The following is a 22,111-nucleotide window of genomic DNA, read 5'->3' as shown; positions in this document are numbered from 1 at the left end:
CCTTCGGCATGCTATTTCAGTGAGGCAGCATTTTAAAGTCAACAGATGTTCCGCGATATCTCAAAGAGGCAATTACCCCCAACATACCCTGCCTCCAGCACACAAACACACATGAACGCATATGGAGGCACGTCCGTAAATGACTTTAGCTGTTGATAGGCATTAAACCTTTAACCAAAACATACCAAAACAACAGCTTTTGTCATATTTGTTGTCCTAATAACCCAACAAAACTGAGCTTACATATCTACGGGTTTAAATTATGTAATAATTTTATTTCTTTTTATAGAAATAGTCCCCAAAAAAATGTGTGTTTACACATAGGACCACGGAACCAAATCAAAAATATATTGTGGGCCATTCCCTTTTGGGCAGAAGATTTGATAGGAAAGTGAATGCCTCGGGGCCTGCTGGTTGGATATTTAGGTGGCAGAAGTTTCAAAAGTGTTTTGTGTGGGTTAAGCAATATATATAGATGTAAAATGTATAAACACAAATTTGAATTTGTCAAGTCTGTTTTTGTCTGAGGGAGTTTATTAAGTGTGTAATTTGTTGTAAGTTTTGGTCGATTTTTGGTGCCGAATTCACTCAAAATGGCGGCTCCCACATAAAAAAGGTGTTAAAAATGGTAGATTTTTTTTTACTATTGTGTGAGATGACATTCTTCAAAATGAGGGCAGATGAACCAGTGTTGATAACCCCATTTAACCAGGACAGTGGTAAACGTTAACACTATCGTCTATGGAAAATCATCTGGTTCTGTGGTCCCTATAGACTAGATAACAACACTTTGAAAGCTGAGTCACGCTGTTGAATGGTAGTAAACAACATGACTACGAAGGCTAGCACGAACATCTCGCTATTTTCACAGGGAAAAAAATAAAATAAAAATATATTATATGAATAAAGCGAAAGTATAATTTATGATAGTGTTGACATGTCAAGCATACACTTACATTTGTTTCTACGAGAACGGACCATAAACCCTTAATGTACACAGTTTTGTATAAAATCCCGCATGTTAGTTCTAATAGTAGGTTATCATTGTTATTATCATAGCTTGCCAAAGAGAAAACAACATATTTAGCAGACACATAGTACAAAAACGAGAGAATAAAAATATGCTCTAACGAGGTTTGGTTGTGCATGTGTTCTAAAGCATCTTTTTAAAGAGATTTCTCCCTACAACGAAATAACAAAGTGCCCTCTAAAACGAAGTTTCAATGTAACATTAAAACTAAAGCGATACCAGAACAAGATTATATTGTCTGAAATACCGAAAAGATTAATAACACCGCGATAACCTGCATATAAAATTCAAAGAGTCCAAAACATTGATGATCTTCTGCACACAAAACTTAAGAGTATACTGAAACGAGTTTCTATTGAACACAGAACTGAAGAGTATGGTTAAAATAGATTCTATAAACAATGAACCAAAGCATTAAGTAAAACAAAATTACACTGTGAACCGATTCCACTTCACACAAAATATATGGAACTGAACTGTAGAGTTTAAAGAGGTTCCTCTCATTCTGTCACAATTTAGAGAACGATGGATTGTCTACGCCTTTCGTTTCAACGGCTGATTTCTTCCATTCCTCAAGGACTTTTACCATCTTGCAAAGGTGAAGAATGTAAGCAAACAACAGAAGACACACCACAGACATAACAGCTATACCAATCCAAAACGCCTTCATCCCATCCCCATCTGTAAGTAAACAAACGGGTGGAGTTACAAATGGAATTTCTTTTTTTTTTGGGGGGGGGGACTAAAACATCATTTCGATTAATCATTAGGGATACATTATTTTTACTCTATCATATCTCGAATATCTTAACAATTTAAGGTATAATAAATAGTTTATATTAAAGAAACATTAAAACAGTAAAATGATCTACGAGTGATAAAAAACAACATGATAATTCAAACACGTACCGTCTGCGACCACTTCAACCTCTTCAATCTGTGTGACGATTTTAGTAACCGGCGACGAAGTTGTCATGTCCCTATCATTGGTGGCATGTTTGCGAGCACGATACTCTGACGGAAAGTTGTGACAGATGGGAAATCCGTCAGGAGGAGGGGGATGCATTTCATAAGAGTTGTTTATGTACATCATCATTCCGTCGTTGGCATGCAGTTCGATGTGGCAATGCATCAGCCATACACCGGGGTTGTCGGCCTTGACTCTTATGACTGCATATCCGCCGCTAGGTATTATAAGTGTATCCTTTCGTGTTGGATAAGAGAGTTCCAATCCAGGTACGTTGTCGCCTAGCCAGCTCGGATCGCTCCATGTGGCATCGTTACAGAAATGCCCACGACAATCGATATCAGGATTCGGTGCTATGAATTTTGCTGACGTCTCGTTGTATGTTGCGTAACCCATTTTCAGAACATAGAACGAGTAACCATGTAGATGGATCGGATGTGACCATCCGGTTCCGACTCCCATGTTAAGGATGACGAATTGTACAACGTCATTATGATGCAGGGTGAGTGAATGGGAGCACTGACACAGTTTTTCCGAGCCGCAGTCTTGGTCATCACACGAAGTATCGATCTCAAATGGCTGGGTCAGGGCAGATACCTTGGGAAATTTGAATTGTCTTCCATTGACTGACGAAGGGAAGTTATCTATTCCAGGAAATGCAAAGTTAAGGAAGTGTTCAACTAGCGCTTCGTTCCCAGTAGGTACCGGTGCTGGATCGTTGTCGAACAATGATCGTAACTGTGCAAAAAGCATGCAATCAGTGAAGGTGCCTGCTGGAAAGTTTGTGAACGGACAATTCACGACTAGACACCGGTCTGTTGGCGTACAGATTTTCCTAGAAGAAGTCGGTTCCTCGTCGCCTGCTCCACTATAACGTAATATCGCCTTTGCCTTGTGTGGGTTCGGGTATTCAATGGTCTCAGCCCGAACCCAGTAGTTTGCTATCGGTTGCTCGGCTACAATGAAGAAGTCGTATCTTTCTCCGGGATTGATGATGAAAGATTCGGCAACTACTGGTTTGAAGTCGAAGCCATCAGAAGCTGTTAAAGTAAGACTGTGATTGTCTATAGCGATCCGCATTGGATACAGTGCTCCTGCATTGACCACACGGAATCTGTATGTATTTCCAAACTGCACATTATACATGGTCAACGGTGCAAAGTTATGATCGTCTTTCGTCAAGTTAGGATAGTAACGCCCCTTCCCATTGATCAGTGCTGAGGTTAGGAAAAAACGACTAAAAAATCCACCATCCACCGATTCGGTTGTTGGCATCTGTTGACGTTTCTCAAAATGACCCATCTGCATTTTCTTGAAGTCCAAATCTGAGCTTCGATTATGGTTGAATCCTTGAACGACCATGATGTGTTCAGATATGGTTGAAGAAGGTTCTTTTATCACGAATGCTCCATTCAATCCATTTGATCGCATAGATCCCGTATGCGCGTGGTACCAAAAGGTACCCTTTGGTTCGGCAATGAAGTCATAAGTGAACGTCTGACCTGAGAGAATTGGACACTGTGTAATGAAAGGGACGCCGTCCATCCAAGGAGTTTTATGCTGTGGGAGACCATGCCAGTGTAAAGTAACTGTGTCAGAAGGAAGCTTATTGGTGACATCAATTATGAGTCGTTGGCCAACGTATACGATGATCGGTGGGCCCGGCATACTGTTGTTTGCAACCACGACGAGTCGCCCTACTTCATACCCGTCGCCAGTTATCACGCCCTCTAGTGGGATTTCAGTGGCGTTGTCAGGGTAGTCGACGTCGAAACGATATAGCTTGCCCATGTGCGGGTACACCTTCCGGTGGACCTTGTGCATCATTGTTATTCTGTCTTCTATTACCAAGGAGGTCCTACACACGGTCGCGGACTTATCACACTCGTAGCCAAAGCTGGGCCCCATAACCAGGAGCAGCACAATAAGAGCAAAAGGACCCAAAACCTGAAGAAAATAAAACAGTCAGCTCATTTCTTAGCTGTTTGAAGTGTTTGTGATTCAGATATTTCTAATATTTACTGATAATACTAACACAAATCAGATAGTTTAGATAAAGGAAAAAGTATACAGTGATGTCATATCACAAGACGGTTTATGCAACAAATATGTTTGGTTGGTAAAAACACCTCAGGAAAAAAATATTTTAGACCATCGACTGCTCAAATGTGAAGGAAAAGTACGGAATATGGCTAAGCTTTATGTAATTCATGATGGTGTATGTCTATATAATGCATGCATGATTAGAAACTTTAATAGTATCCACAGTTCCAAAGGTTAATTTTAATTCACCTTTTCATGCACAATAAAGTTTTCGTTTTTTAGTGTCTTGCTATCTTTTCTTTTCACATTCTTTATTCATTGTTGGCTTTCGACGTACCCCAAGGGTCTTAGCTGTACTGGATATCGAAAGTCGACATATGTGACAAATCTCCCTACAAATCTATATGCAGATGATTCTGAGCAATTATATACATAAATATATTAGTACAAATTTGTGCATGCTTTGTTCTAGTATGCTAATTGGTTTGTTAAATACATTTGAATTAAAAGCTATACCAAGCAGTTTCTGCAACACCAGCTGTTTGCCTCGCTTGTCGAAAAAATACTATTCCTGCGTTTAAAGGGGAGAAGTGTAGGTGGAATTATATAGTTCTGGCGGCACAATTACAGTTGATGTGTGTGGGCTAGCTTTGTTATCACAAAAGAATTGTAAAGAAATTATAAAAGACCACTGACGACCTGTATCAATAAATAAAAAATCTCTAGAAGGAGTAGTAATCAATATTTACACAAAAAACTACTATATAAAGTATGTGTTTATGAGTGAGAAGACCACTGGTAGGCAGCCGCCGTATATGAGCGAAATGGGAACCGTTGTATGCATTAGAGGTATAAAGTGGGGATAAGTTATCAAGGATTGGTATTGCTCTACATTACATGAGTAATTCTTCGTTCCTTTATCGAACAAAAGTCGGTGAGATATTAAACAAGCGATCTAATGAATGATGAATTACTCATGAAAATATTGTTGAAACTTGAGTTACAAAATAATTAATTATACTTTGAGGAGTAAAATTGTCAGACTGAAAATACAGTACAGTGAGCTGAGGATAAGTGGCATTAGTGGCATTTGGCCTCTTATGTCAAGAAATAAAATATATGCAGTCGCGGAAATCAACATTTTCGGTACATTTGTTTTTTAACCAACCGGTTCTTGATACAGTTTTTAAATCATCATTTTAGTTGCTTCGCAATTGCATTGACACTTTTAAGTTATATATCATGTCTTTACTACGTTAAAAGAATTGAAGCATAACATTTGTTCCATAACAATTACAGTAGGAAAGGTAAGATGTGTATTGTGTCGCATGGAACGAAAAGTAATAATAACAACAATCCTTTCTGAACAGTAAGCAAGGGAAATACAGTATTATTTTAAATCGTTAATTTGTTGAAACACAATTAAGGACAAACTCATCGCAAGTGTTTTAACACATGAAGTAGTAACGAGAAATACAGAGTAAACAAGCACCTATTCAAAATTTAGTTCTGGAATTTTGTTTGCAGAAAGCAAACACTTAGTTAACATCTTAATGTACCAGATGGCCATTCCGTTCATACGTAAAAAAGTAGGAAAGAATGAATAAAGTTTTCCGAATCATATGTAAAATACAGCCAACAGGTAAAGGTTAACCTAATTCCCTTCATAACATTACAAATGTACGACTTTGTACCACAACATATGTTTTATTCCTAAATTAGTATGTCATGTAACAGTGCCAGCATCGATTTGAGTTACTATGCTACAACTTGTGTTTGGGACTGATAGCCATACAGCAAAACGGGAAGACAATATTTGTAAATTGAAAACAAAATAAATAATATGTAAAATAAACAAAAAACAAAAATTACCCCATGTTATACAACTTACCATATTTGTTCTGGGTATGTTTTCGTTTCATGCAACTGGTCCCGCTTTCTTCAAAACAAAAACGGCGTATGTCAGCGACAGGTTTTTCACTTTTATAATGATGTTTCTGCTTCGTTGGTCTGCAAAGTTAAAATAATACATAAATACTGTACATCTTCCCGTATAACTTACTTTTTAAAATCTAAATACACAAAGATGAAAGAAATGTGTTCATGTAAGAAATAAATAGACACTTTAGATACTCCAATTTTACCGAGTTGTCCAATCTTTAAATAAGATCATATACCAATACACTGCCACCAACGCAATAAGCCAATTTTGTTTTTATATCCACTTACACATTAATTGTTATGGAAATTTCTAAAAAAAAAAAGTACATATACTTCCTTACTTTATAATGGCAAAATTGTTTGGCTAATGTTGACATACATGTTAAAGGTTTTAACGGGGATTGATACAAGTGCTTCCTTCTCCTGTTCAAAAAGTAAGTTTGCGGATTTAAGATTGTAACTAGTCGCTTTACTTATATTAGTCAGGGGTAGTGAATAAGCTGTGACGTGCCAATCAAGTAAGTTAGGGGAATTATTTTATTATTACTTTTGTAAGGAAAGGGATTTATTTCTTCATTTCCATAATCACACTTGTCAAAGAGTTCGACAGTAACTGTCATTGACATAATGTAAGTAAATGTCATTAAGTTTGATAGTGAGTTTCCCGTTGTTGTCATACCGTAGGTTGACGTCAACAATGAATCTAAAAAGGAGAATTTGATGTCCTTTAAATATAAACTCCTAGGGTATGAACAGGATTACGAAACTACAAAACAATAGTAATATCGAAACATTGAATCATAAATATCACATACATTTCATTAAGGTTGAAGCAAAAGTTCAACTGATAATCACGACTCTCCGGTAACGCGTGATTTCATGAAAGTGGAATTCACAAACAAGGTGATCGATGTCATTAACATCAGTAAGATCCTACATCAAAAGGCAGTCCTATATTCCATGCCACCGTACTTGTGATACAAAATACCCCATTAATTCCCCACAGTTTATCCAATCCATTGCTTCCAAACTGTTCAACAACAAGCAAACGCTTTAGCAGCTATAGATGACCTGGTACTAACTGTTCTTTCAGCATGTTCTTGCGTCACGTCCCCGACCTACTATAGTCCGGCTGGACATGAAGTCGCTCCCAATCTTAACATTATCCATATTGCAAAGCTACGAGAGATTATCGTGAAGGGTCCTTAGTATCGGGAGACTCCTGCTATCAATTGGATTACTAATTCAAAAATACTTTTCGATTCTATGGAAGACTAAGCCAGACAATTGAAATGGAACATGCAGAATTGGACTCACCCTCGAGTTGGTCAAATCTACCATGTCAATCGTTTAAAGAAATGAAAACAAAAAACAAATCTGCATTTCTTGACCAGATTGCACGCAACGTTCTGCATGATAGGTATATTGATGTTGGTGCAGACAAAGTATCTACTAATTTAATCTTTGTCTGCACACATGTATACAGTATCTGCTTGCAATACGAACTAGACTTGCTGGATAGCCTTAATATACATTTTCCATTTTTTCGAAAGACGAAAAACTAGCAAATCACACTTCTGTATTCTAAAGATAGGCATATGGACCTCCTCGTTTGCAGTGGATTCTAAAACTTCACAAGAATCCTTATAAACAATGTTTTATTGCTGGCTCTTTAGTTGCTCAACCCAGCCATTATCAGAACTTCTCATTACCACCACTTGCAGTACCATTAAATCTTGGTTACAGTCGTTTTGTGATACTATGTACTAAAGAAATGGAATAAATGGTGTGTGGATTTTAAAGAATTCAAAAGATCTTTTGATTAATCTTGAATATCCAATTCTCAAAAATCTTTCCTCTATCAAAACTTAAGATATCGCCTTAACAATTCTTTGGGCAAATTTACGTAAAGGAGAGTGCGTGCTTGTTGAGCTAATGTGCATACTTATGTTATGTCTCAAAAACAAATTATGTGTCAATTAGCAGCTTAAAGTCCAAAACGAAAAGAAAACACTGTCTGTCTTTCCTTTTCCCGATGGTTAAACACACACTTAGCGATCTCCATGATAAGTATTTAGTTGAATCTGCAGATAAAACATCAAATAGTGTAACCCTTGTCTGCAAACACTAGACATTAGATTTCCTGCTTGCACACAAAGCTAAGCTTGCTTGATTACCAAGAGAAATCTTACCTTTACATTTTCACATATGTTCTACTTGCAACCAATATTGAACTTGCATTTCAGTTTAAAGGCCGGGTTGTTTACTTGACTGCGTCAAATTTCAAAGATCTGCATAGCAAGACTGCTATCCGCATGTATAGTATAACTTAACCAAGACAAATCGACCACATACAAGTTCGCCATGTTCTAGAAATTAAAGCACATATACATGGTTGGTTGAGTCATATCGCGCCTCACAACAATAATAATGGGCAGAATATTGGTCAAATATTATAAGTATTTTTCTTTAATTCAAAATTGATGGTATAGACAAGTTTCACGTAGATATTCCAAAATCTTTGACAAATTAATTGAAAGGAAAAATGTTTTCATATCAGGCATATCATAAGATTTGTCTCGGATCCGTCTAAAATCGGCACACTCGATCAAGATGTGAGGCACGGCCATATGTTTGCCAAATGAACGGCAAAGGGGCTGATCCTTCCGCCGAAACAATTCCACATAAGTGTGCTATTTACTTCATGTGCAAAGTCACGGGAAGGAAACATCTCTCCGGTCTACTCCAATGGAGATTTTTGAACCCACCGTGGGTTGGATAACAAAAGGTTTATTGTCAATATCTGACCATCTTTGTTGCCAGTTATATATGATGAATATGTGGTAACATCTTGTTTTAAATCAGGGTTAGATATTGTTTGTCTGATTGGTTGCAGATTAGGTGCTGCTTTATCAACGCGTTTTTTGGAATTCCGACATTACTAGGGACCTACAGAAACGTTATGTTACAGTATTCCGCAATAAAGTTGACATAAAAGGTAAACTACAGCATGTGACTGCTATCAAATTTGCAAGAATTTAAACTTTGAGAAACAACTAACGAATCATAACATTTTATAGCTTTCCCGACGAGTTTGTTTTCGATATCACTTAATGCAAAACGGATGGCTGCTATTTCTGCTCGAACAAGCAATAGGCGCACTATCAAGAAGCCGTCAGGATGAAGTTATGTCGGTATTAACGCAAGCTGCAACATTGCTACCTTCCTTGGAACCATCAGCGTACATGGGTATGTGACAGGTGCTGATATGTGTATTCTTGAATGTAATGTCTACATTCATGGGGATAAGTTTAGGTTTTTTTGTGCCAGCATAGCTCCACATTTGAGGTTCAAAATGTCAATAGAGGAATGTCGAGTATGGTTTTGCATTTTATGAGAGAAGGATGTAAATTAGTCCAGTCGATTTATTTCAACAACAACCAACATTTTTGCTGTTATTATACATATCACGTAATACTTAGCTTGGGAAAAGGCCATGTTTCGGTACTGTTTTTCTTTTTTCTGTTTTTTGTTTCTTCATTTTGACATTGTTGGTGTTATCTGTAACACTAACAATATCGATGAATTTTGTCAACGCAACGATACCGCGCCAGCTCCCTTAAGGTCTCTTTTTATTTGATGCGGAAATCATTCCGTTGTGTGACTGTGTCAGTAAGCATTGGCTAAGAATACGATCCATGAGCGTCGTGGACAACATATTAAAAAAAATGTATTTAATTAAACTGCTTCATTATTTATCAAGATTTCAATAATACATATTATTTTTCGCAATTATAGCCTGTGTAGTTTACGAACTTAAATATGTATTGTACCTTATGTTTCATTCAATAATACTTTCTCAATACACAACATAAAGAGCACCTTATTTTACAAAGTGGTTAGCAGCAAACACAGATAATATAATGAATGCTTCATTTTAATGGAATATGGAACAAAAAAATCATGAATGGAGGTATGACGCTTGGAGGGTATCTTCTGATATTTTAGTTCATAAATGATGTCTAAGAATGTCGGTCTATAGGGAGGGGACATAACCAGTGCCTTTGCAATAAGCAATTTATTGATTTTCTAGCTTCATGCAGGTGAGATTTAACTTGCCAGAGTGATACATGCCTAGGTCTTTATTACAGATAATGCTACAGTTTTTTAAACAGTCTTTACATCAGAATCTACAGGTAAACGTATCTATTTTTATGTTTCAACATGTGTTGCATCAGATTCAATAACAAAAATATGTGTTGCACGATAGCGAACATGCACATTTTAAAACAAAATGAAGGAAAACAATGGTACAGTGCAACTTCTATGTTTTGTTTTCACTACCGATCAATATTCTTTACTTAAATTTTTACTATGAAATGGTTTTATCTGGCATAGTTATAACATGGTGAAATCATCACTCTGGTCTCTTAGTACACGGGCAGATTATATCTTCTCCTTTATATCTCACCATTAAAATAAATTCATGAACTGACACGGTAATAACAAGATGTATACATGTTATCGTTACATAACACTGGTTATTGACTCTTATATATTTCCAGAGATCTGAGATGAACAAATAAAACCAGAAATTATCAACTAGACGTAATACTTCAGTTAACGTACCAATTATCAGTCAATTACATGGTATTTAAATTCTCGGTTATAAATAACGTTATAACACATGTACAACAACAACACAGCGGTTTTTGTCGAGTAATAAAGTGAAAAACCATTCACACTAGTTGCTAAACACATCGCAATCAATCATTTTTATTCAAAATTTAAAATAGCGTAGATACAAAAGGTGTACGTTTAGATAAAAACACATTGAAATAGAAGGCAATGTTCCAAAAAATTAGCTAGATGAAAAAGTAATTTACTAGCAGTGATTTGATCAGAAGCATTTTATTTTATTTATTGAATTATTTTTATGAAACCTGATTCGCGATTACATACAAACAATTGATTAAGTTTTCTCCAAATATTATATGCAATCTTAATTTGTCATCAAGTGATTGCATTTTGATTTCTATATAATTTTAATGATAAGTTCTTCCGGGTCTAATATTGTGTTTTTACAAGAGTGACGAAATCGTGGCATGATCACTATGGATACTTAAATGCTACCACACAATAACTTACTTCATAGCAGTGATAAATGGGGTACGTAAGTTCAAGGGGAATTATTTTCATTTTTTTTTATGTTGATTTTTTGAACTTTTTGGATACTTGTTTTAAAATGTCACCCCCTGATCATGATATATTGTTTATTTAGGCGTCATTTTTGGTAGGTTGGTTTATGGCGTCAGACTGCAATGCACTTTCTGTGTTATGTTTTTATCCTGTCAACATAGCTAAAAATAACTGATGAACCTCTTTAGTGGTGAAAGCGCTAGGGAGGTACTAGGAATCTCTTGTCATCTTTATAACATAATATATAAAATCAAATTGTATTTAGATAAAATCTATAACACAAAGCACGGACATTTCTGTAGTGACACATTGATTTTTTTTATAAAATATGCAAACTTAATGACTCACAAATGATCTTGTAACAAAATCCTTAAAACACGAACACATCACTGTATGGGTAACATACACTCAAGGACACGTTGCACCGATCAAACGCTTACTAAGGAAGTCTTATGTATTTTTCTACGCATTGATTCCAAATACCAGGGGGATTTTATAAATTTGAGTACGCCAAATCGCTTGCATGCTCAGAATTTCAGCTTTTCAACAAACCCGGAAGTCCGATCTCATACCAATGATATTTTCTAAAACGTATTGATTTGTTATTAATTTAACACTCTTAAACAAAATATCATGCATGGACTAGCGAGCTATGCATTTTTGGACGATTCGTCAACTTTTTATAGGAAGTCGCGGGATTCATCCTTGGTGAAAATACTTACATTATTGTGCGAAAATCTCTTTAATTTTGATGTTTATTTTTTGTAATGTATAGTAATTATTTGTCTGTCTCTTATATATCTTGCTAAAGGATCGGGCCACTCCCAAACATTTGGCATTGTTTTGTCCACACTGTCGACATCATTAAGTTTCTAGTATATATCTATAGCGCAGCGAGTTTTTCGAAAATACCGTAAGTATTATCACCCAGGATGAATCCCGGGAAATCCTACAAAATGTTGGCAAATTATCCAATATCCAAAGGTTGTTTCTGTACGATATCTGTCTAAAGGCACAAACAAAAAGGATGCTAAAGATCTATATATAACACACACAAAAAAATGGCATTTGATAACATTTTATCCATTTTAAGAGAAAATGATATGGAAAAGGGAACATGAAAGTATAAAAAGACTAGCATGATCTTGAAAACATTAAGGAGGATACTGACTATCAAATATCTATTAGATGACATGTACCATATCTTTAACTTTTAGACTGCCAAAAACGCGACTCTTTCAGTTTGAAGTGTCTACAACTGTTTTGTCAACTGTGACGTTGAGATTATTATGACGTCTAGGTATTGAAAGCGCTGTGCTAAAACCGACGTTGCGAAATTACACGCATGTTCCATATATAGCGCTAACCAATTTAACTATATAACGTCAGCTGTTTTACGGCGTACGGCCTATTTGAGTATTTTTCGGTGAACTTTTGATTCATGAGTAAAATGCATGTATGAAATATCGTAATATTTTAGTGGTCATAAATATTTATTTTCATTTCATATTCTAAGAAAACACCGTATTTCTTTACCGCTGCAATATTTAAGCACTTGTCTATTGCAAAGTCAACTTAACATGAAGAGATTTATTTTTAGATCTGTGACCTTGTCCTTTGATATTATGATCATGAGTTTGTTTGCATACCATGCGTGCGTTGTCCTCTAATACATACTGAAATATGAATGTTATATCTTTATTCGTTCTTGAGATAGAGTGTTCACAAGATATGTGGAAATAAGAATAAGAAATTTAAAGAAAAAACATAACAATACCAATAGGTATTTCCATCCGAAATAGAAATCCCTAATTAAGAGATTTCGGGTTAGGAGTTGACAACTTCAGGTTAGAGGTTAACCCTAACCCTCGTTTATGAGATATCTCCCAAGGATTATTGAATTTTGCTGTTGTTTTTGCGAACGTCAAAACAAATCAAATTAAATATTTGTATACGATAATACCTATCTCAACATCATGATGGTTACAATTCAGGACTGCCTCTCTTATTTTAGAGACGGTATACTACACAACTACTAACAGTTCATCTGTAGAATAAGATGGCAGCCTTCTTCAAGTAATCAGCCCTATCTTGAATACAGTTTGCATATTGGCAAATACTTACAAAGTACAATTGAAATGCGTAGAGAGTGAAGCCCTTGGATTTCTGGATTCCGTTTGTTTTAATGCGACTTAATGCTGACTTACAACATTTTAACTATTACGTTTGTTGCGATAAATGACATGAGCATTTTTTTGCTGACATGGGTTAAATGAGCAAACGTTAAATCAATTTCTTCTGTATGTTATAAATAGGTCTCGAGTTGTGACATGTTGCTAGTGACTTGCAGGGATAACACACTATCAACTATGCTAAATTAGATGGCATTGACTAACTTTGAAGGTCATCGACTCTGTTGGAAATGCCATCAATCAGGGACTTGACATGGCAGTTTCCAGAGAAATAGATAAGTGTGACGTCATATAGGTATAGATTTGACGTATACCTGGTGAATATTTGACACAATATATAGTGACGCTTTATGGAGAAACAATACTCTTACACTTTTCGATTAATGTGTTGAGAATTGATTTCAACCACGTGTACTCAGATCGGACTGATCAGCCCATCGGTCCAACGTCAGTTAACGGAACAAGTAAATCGGCCCTATCAACCCCCACCCAACTCACCCACCCCGGCAGTTTATTTGACATGTGAATTGGCGTGCTATGATGACGTCATATATTCAGCGAATCGTTGCGACGGCATTTATTTGTACGTCATTTCCTCTATCTTCAAAGACGCAAGATGAACGTTACTGGAAACAGTCGTTGACTTGCGCCCTTGAAGAAGGTCAGGGGGTGAAATATTGGGACTGTTCTATATTTTCTATCTTTTTTCCACATTGGAAATCAACGAAGTAAGGAAGGTGTATACTGGAATCACTCTGTCTGTCTGTCTGTAGAAAAACAATAGTACCTCCAACTTCTTCTAGGTTTTTGTATAGATTTTAATGAAACCTTGCACACATGTTATACCTCAAATGAACTCTTGTCTCCCAGAACGCCATTATATTACTTCAATATTTACAAAAAGAACGGCCCTATAATTTTGTAGACGGTGCATTACGGCAATGAAAAGGCTAATTATCTCGGAAACGGTAGGCATTTTGTATACACACCTACATTGGAATATTGTAGGGATTAATAAAAGCTACCCCACTGAAAAACTTCCGGGGTATTGGGGTCAAAGGTCAAAGGTCAAGAATGAATTAAGTTACTGAAATGACTGAATATCTCGGAAACGGTAGGTATTTAGTATACACATATACATCGATATATTGTATGCATAAATGCAATCTACTCTATTGACAGCTTACGATGTCGTTGGGTCAGAGGTCAAAGGTTACGAATGAATTAAGTTACTAAAATGGCTAATCATCTCGGAAAAAAATGGTATTTCGTAAAGAGAAAAACGATTGCGTAAAAAGTAGGTATTTTGTATACACATATACATTAGAGTCAATTGTAGCCAATTATGCAGGCTTTATTATGACAAACTTCCAAGGTCATGATGTCTAAGGTCAAAGATGTATTATGTTACTGAAATGGCTAATTATCGCAGAAACGGTAGTTTTTTTTTGTATACACATACCATGGAGTAAATGTAGCACTGATGCAAGCTACATTGTGACAAAATGCCAAGGTCAATTAGTCAAAGTTCACAGTAGTGGCCTTTTTTCTTTTCTATCGGTTGGGCGGAATGACATCTGAGGTTAAACTTGTTCATGACCCTTGATATTTCTATATATTTTTCTCTTGTTTATTTAGCCCCTATAGGGGCAACAAGCAGCCGTAATGCGGGGGTATTAGTTAGCCCATAGGCGACAGTTCTAGTTATGTTTCAAAATATGTTACATCAGGTTCAATAACAACAAGGTGTGCTGCACGATAGAGAACAGGTACATTTTAACACAAAAGGAAGAGAAACAATTGCATTAAACAAAGAACAGCTTCATTTTACATGTAAGTCGTTCATGGAATTTATCATCTACACGGTGAAGAATAACTGACTAATCCCATTTTTTAGTTGTGATGTTTGGCACTCACATCCGTTTTATTTACGTGAACTATCTGGGACATTATCGTCCATTTCTTTTGTCGTGTCTGACAAGGGGAACCTTGCAAGTACATACACTTTTATTGTAATTTGTCACCAACCGCGTACAAAGTCCCGTTACAGGACAATAGTACAGTGCATCCTCTATGTTTTGTTTTTACTAGCGATCAATAATCTATACCTAAATTTTACTATGATATGTTTTTATCTGGCATGGTTATTACATGGTTAAATCATGACTCTGGTCTCTTAGTACACAGACAGGTTATATATTCTCCTATATATCTCACCATTAAATACATGAACTGACACGGTAATAACAAGATGTTTACATTTTGTCATTACATAACACTGGTTATTGACTCTTTTATATTCCCAGAGATCTAAGATGAACACAATAAAACCAGAAATTATTAACTTGACGTAATACTTAAGTACATGTACTAATTATCAATCAATCAATTAAAGAGTTGTACATACCTAAAGGCTACGTGGTGATTTCAATATCTTGGTACCCGGGTAGTTTGTATATCACCAATGTATCACCATTGACGTACACACACCATGTGACACGATGATATTCATATATGTTTATATATATATATATATTATACTGTTCTTTACATTTATAATGTAATCCAACCACGTGATTGATATTCCGGTAACATGACTCGCTACATGGTATTTAAATTCTTAAAATATTTATAACACATGTACAACAACACCACAACGGTTCACACTAGTTGCTCAACACACATCGCAATCAACCATTGTTATCGAAAGTTTATAATGGCATAGATAAGAAAGATTTACGTTTAGAAAAAAGCACATTGAAATAGAAGGCAATGCTCCAAAAAAAAAAAAAATAGTATTTCAATATCAGTGATTTGATCAGAAACATTTTATTTTATCAATGAATTATTTTTATGAAATATGATTCGCGATTGCATACAAACAATTGGTATAGTTGATTTAGGTTTTACCAAGTAATATTTGCACTCTTTATATTGCATATCGATTTTTATATAATTTTAATGATAAGTACTTCCGGGTCCAAGATTGTAACTTATACTAGAGTGACGTAATCGTTACATGTTTACTTTGGATACTTCTATGCTTTCACACTACCCATTTCACAGCAGTGATTAATGGTGTACGTAAGTCCCAGGGGGATTTTATAAGTTTTAGTATGCCAAATCGCATGCATGCTAAGAATATCAGTCTTTTAACAAACCCGGAAGACGATCTCATACCAGTGCTATTTTCTAAAATGTATTGATTTGTTATTAATTCATTAATTTAACATTCTTAAACAAAATATCATGCATGGACAGTACGGGTTTAAGGACTAGCGAAGTCGCAGGATTCATCCTGGGTCACATACTTACATTATTGTGCGGAAAACTCTTTAATTTTAATGTTTATTTTTTGTAATGTATAGTAATTATTTGTCTGTCTCTTATATGTCTTGAAAAAGGGATCGGGCCACCCCCATTATTTTGTCAACACTGTCGACATCATTTAGTTGTCTAGTACATATCTATAGCGCAGTGAAGATTTCGAAAATTACCGTAAGTATTATCACCCAGGATGAATCCCGGGAATTCCTACAAAAAGTGAACAAATCGCCCAATATGCAATGCTCGTTTTTTGTACGATGTCTGTCCAAAGGCACAAACAAAAAAGTATTTGAAAGATCTGTATATAAAACAAAAAATGGTATCTGATAACAATTAATCTATTTTAAGAGTAACTGATTTGGAAAAGGGAACATGAAAGTATAAAAAAAACCACTCTTGAAAACATTAAGGAGTATACTGACTATCAAATATCGATAAGATGACATTTGCCATATCTGTAACTTTTAGAATGCCCAAAAACTTGCCAGTTTGAAGTGTCTACAACTGTTTTGTAAACGCATGTTCCATATATAGCGCTAACCAATTTAACTATATAACATCAGCTGTTTTACGGCGTACGGACTATTTGTATTTTCCGGTGATCTTTTGATTCACGAGTATAATTCATGTATCGAGTATCGCAATATTTTAGTGTTAACAAATTTTTCATTTCATATCATAAGAAAAACACTGCTTCTCTTTACCGTTGCAATATTTTAGCACTTGTCTATTGCAAATTAAATTTAACACCAGATTTGATCAAGATCAAAACACGGGATTTCCAACAGGAAAATGAACAAAGAAATGTTCTCGGACTGACGATCGCTTTTATACGTTTCTCTTCGCTTCCCTTCTCTGACAAACCTTATGCAAGGACCTTATTCATACCATAGGGTCAGTTTATTCTGAATGGTCAGCAATGATAGAAAGCTGTTTAGCGTTTCTATCTTCCCTCCTCCCCCTCCCCTTTGTGGGGACGTTATTTACTTGAGGTAGTTGTGAATGTCAGCTCTGTTATTTGATCCAAGCGACACCAAACCCCAGTACACACAGTGATGGTCTGGTGATTGACAGCTCTGTGATTTTGACACAGCACACCAAACCCCAGTACACATGATGATGGTCGACAGGCAATGGTGATTGACAGCTGTTATTTGGAGCCAGGAACACTTAACAGAATGATACACAGTGACTCTGTGTATTGTAGACTGACTGGTCACCGAGAAAAGCCTGGTTAGCTTAACCAATTTATAAAATATAAACAGAACACTTTTACCTATTAAAACAGAAGCTATGAAAATATATCAGTGATATATTATGAATTATCATAATGAATGTATTTGGATATAATGAGTAAAAATAGAAAACATACAATTTAAACATACAGTGAGAAAATTGTTCCTGAAAATATTGAAGCTGACTATTATGCCTAGTAAATTTGGAAGATTTACCTTGTTTGTTGACAAGGGCAGATCTGCGATTCAATAGGACCACAGTAAGGGAGGGGACAGTCTCTACATAGTTTGAAGTAATGTGTGCTAGTCTACAGTAGCTGACTGAGTATTGTGGGATTCGCAGAGTGCGTGATGACGTCAGAGAAAGAATGGATACATATAGGCAGCCAATGGGCGGTGTTGTATACGAAGGTAGTCCGTAAAAGTCATATAGTCCCTTAACTATGTACATCGGGATGATGAATGAAACGAGCATTTTGTCTATATCAGTTCGGTTTGCCATGCCAAAGAAAGGCTGAAGTTTACCCACTGCAGTAGAGATGTAAACTATCCCTACTTCCATGATTGAAAATGCGTAGTAATTGATGTAGTACTACCGACGTGTATTAGATGTCTTAATATAAATCAAAGTACTGAGAGTACTGAGAAGCAAAACAATGACAAAATGGAAATCTTTAATCACAAAGTGGCATATCTTCGTTATTTTTGATGCTATGACCTTGAAACCTTGGAAATGCATTAATAAGAACATATCCTTTGCGATGTGATAAAAATTGAACTGATTTTGAGTTTTTTCATTTTTGACCTATATTTTACCCCATAGCGAGACTTTGAACTTGACATATTCTCTGATAACATGTCATAGAAAGAAGTTAGCCCCGACCAAGATCTATAAGAAATATGAAGCGTTTAAGCAGTACAACGAAAGCTTTCGAAGTTATGGTCGTTCGAAAAACGTTTTAAAAAACTCTATTTTTAGATCTGTGACCTTGTCCTTAGATATTATGATCATGAGTTTGTTTGCATACCATGCGTGCGTTGTCCTCTAATACATACTGAAATATGAATGTTATATCTTTATTCGTTCTTGAGATAGAGTGTTCACAAGATATGTGGAAATAAGAATAAGAAATTTAAAGAAAAAACATAACAATATCAATAGGTATTTCCATCCGAAATAGAAATCCCTAATTAAGAGATTTCGGGTTAGGAGTTGACCCTTTTCAGGTTAGAGGTTAACCCTAACCCTCGTTTATGAGATATCTCTTAAGGATTATTGAATTTTGCTGTTGTTTGCGCGAACGTCAAATCAAATCAAATTAAATATTTGTATACGATAATAACTATCTCAACATCATGATGGTCACAATTCATTACTTTCTCTCTTATTTTAGAGACGGTATACTACACAGATACTAACAGTTCATCTGTAGAATAAGATGGCAGCCTTCTTCAAGAAATCAACGCTATCTTGAAAAAAGTTAACATATTGGTAAATGCTTATTCCGTCTTTGCGTATTGCAGAGTTATCTTCTCTTGGGAGCAGGGATTGATTGTTTAGTTACTTGTTTGTGAGAGTAACGTCATCAATTTTGGAGAAAACGACGTAATTTTCTCCCACAGATCAATGACGTAACAATCAATACCTGCTCCCAAGAGAAGACAACTCTGCAATACGCAAAGACGGAATAAAGTACAATTGAAATGATTCGAGAGTGAAGCCCTTAGATTTCTGGATTTCGTTTATTATAGTATTGCTTAATGCTGACTTACTAGAATATTTTAACTATTACGTTTGTTGCGATAAATGACATTGAGAAAGGTTTCTGGTGACATGGGGTAAATGAGCAAACGCTAAATCAATTTCTTCTGTATGTGCTAAATATGTCTCGACTTGTGACATGTTGCTAGTGACTTGCAGGGATAACACACTATTAACTATGTTGAATTAAGTCACATTGATTAACTTTGAAGATCATCGACTCTTTTGGAAATGCCATTAATCAGGGACTTGACATGGCAGTTTCCAGAGAAACAGTTAAGTGTGACGTCAGAGAGGTATAGATTTAACGTACTCCAGGTGATTATTTGACGCGAAGTATAGTGAAACTTTATGGAGACGTAATATTCTTACACTTTTCGAATAATGTGTTGAGTATTGACTTAAACCACGTGGACTAAGATCGGCCTCATCGGTCAATCGGTCCGACACACACACACACACACACCTCGGCAGTTTATTGGACAAATAAATTAGTATGCCATTGCGACGGCATTCATTTGTACGTCATTTCCTCTACTTTCAATGAAGCAAGATGGACGTTACTTGGAACAGTCGTTGACTTTCGCCCTTGAAGAAAACCAGGGGCTGAAATATTGAGACTGTTTTATATTTAGTATCTTCTTTTCCCTTTGGAAATCATCTGTTGCAATGAAGTTAGGGATATTGGAATCACTCTGTCTGTCTGTCTGTCTGTCGGTATGTCTGTAGAAAAAATGTACCTCTTTCTTCGCCTTGGTTTATGTATGGATTTTGGTGAAACGTTACACACATGTTATGCCTCAAATGACTTGTGTCTCCCAGAATGCCATTATAGTTCTCTAGGCCAAAGTTATGGCCCTTTACTTTTTGCAATGAAGTTAGGGATATTGGAATGACTCTGTCTGTCTGTCTGTCTGTCTGTATTTCTGTAGAAAAAATGTACCTCTTTCTTCGCCTTGGTTTATGTATGGATTTTGGTGAAACGTTACCCACATGTTATGCCTCAAATGAACTTGTGTCTCCCAGAATGCCATTATATTTCTCTAACCCAAAGTTATGGCCCTTTACTTTTGTAGACGGTACATTACGGCAATGAAAAGGCTTATTATCTCGGAAACGCCAGGTATTTTGTAAACCAATATACATTGGAATATTGTAGGGATTAATAAAAGCTACTCCACTGATAAACATCCGGGGTCTTGGGGTAGAAGGTCAGAGGTCACGAATTAATTACGTTACTGAAATGGTTCAATATCTCGGAAACTATAGGTATTTCGTATTGAGAAAATGATCGCGGAAAAAGTATACATTAGAGTCAATTGTAGCCAATTATGCAGGCTATATTATGACAAATTTCCAAGGTCATGAGGTAAAAGGTCAAAGGTTAGATTATGCATTATGTTGCTGAAATGGCTAATTATCGCAAAATGGTAGGTATTTTGTATACCTATAATTTGGAGTAAATGTAGCATTGACGATTACTACATTGTGACAATATTCCGAAGTCTTTGAGTCAAAGGTCATAGTAGTGCTCACAGTAGTGATGTTTGTCATTTTCATCGGTCAGTCGGTATATTACGTGATATTTTACGTGAACTATCTGGGACATTATCTTCCATTTCTTTTGTCGTGTCTGACAAGGGAAACCTTGCAGGTGCACACACTTTTATTGTAATATTTTACCATCCGTATACACAGTCCCGTTACAGGACAATAGTACAGTGACACTTCTATGTTTTGTTTTTACTACCGATCAATATTCTATACTTAATTTTGTAGTATGACATAGTTTTATCTGGCATGGTTATAACATGGTTAAATCATCACTATTGTCTCTTAGTACATGGGCAGTTTATATCTTCTCCTTTATATCACCTTTATAATTCATACCTGACCTGACACGATAATAACAATGTGTATACATTTTGTCGTTACATAACACTGGTTATTGACTCTTTTATATTCACAGAAATATGAGATGAACAAAATAAAACCAGAAATTATTAACTTGAGGTATATACTTAAGAACATGTACTAATTATCAGTCAATTAATTAAATATTGGTACATACCTAAAGGCTATGTAGTGAATTCAATATCTTGGTACCCGTGTAGTTTATATACCGCCAATGTATCACCATTGACGTACACACACCATGTGACAAGATGACATTCATATTTGTATATATATATATATATCTATTATACTGTTCTTTACATTTATAATGCAATCTAACCACGTGATTTATATTCCGGTAACATGACTCGCTTCATGGTATTTAAATTCTCGGTTATAAATAACGTTATAACACATGTACAACACCTCAGCAATTTTTGTCGAGCAATAAGGATAAAAAAACCAACATTTACACTAGTTGCTCAGCACACATCGCAATCAACCATTTTTACCTTAATT

The 22,111-nt window shown here is 35.7% G+C and overlaps 1 protein-coding gene across 3 annotated transcripts; it reads right to left on the bottom strand.

Annotated features, from left to right (window-relative positions):
• Positions 1-521: 521 nt before the first annotated feature.
• LOC110453333 (laccase-1-like) lies at positions 522-21,846 on the bottom strand. 3 transcript variants are annotated; one of them, XM_021502243.1, is made up of 4 exons: positions 21,768-21,846; positions 5,932-6,050; positions 1,940-3,944; positions 522-1,711 (listed from the first exon to the last, which is right to left on the bottom strand). In XM_021502243.1, exons 2-4 carry the CDS (start codon positions 5,932-5,934, stop codon positions 1,539-1,541), a joined length of 2,181 nt encoding a protein of 726 aa, XP_021357918.1. In that variant the 5' UTR covers positions 5,935-6,050; positions 21,768-21,846; the 3' UTR covers positions 522-1,538. The 3 variants fall into 3 exon arrangements, with proteins under 3 accessions (XP_021357918.1, XP_021357920.1, XP_021357921.1); XM_021502245.1 differs by lacking the exon at positions 21,768-21,846 and adding an exon at positions 15,780-15,869; XM_021502246.1 differs by lacking the exon at positions 21,768-21,846 and adding an exon at positions 15,780-15,869 and having other exon boundaries at positions 5,932-5,979.
• Positions 21,847-22,111: the final 265 nt, after the last annotated feature.

The sequence above is a fragment of the Mizuhopecten yessoensis genome, unplaced genomic scaffold (genome assembly GCF_002113885.1).
Source record: "Mizuhopecten yessoensis strain PY_sf001 unplaced genomic scaffold, ASM211388v2 scaffold7277, whole genome shotgun sequence".
Lineage (NCBI taxonomy): Eukaryota > Metazoa > Mollusca > Bivalvia > Pectinida > Pectinidae > Mizuhopecten > Mizuhopecten yessoensis.
This window is presented reverse-complemented; position numbering and strand designations above follow the sequence as displayed.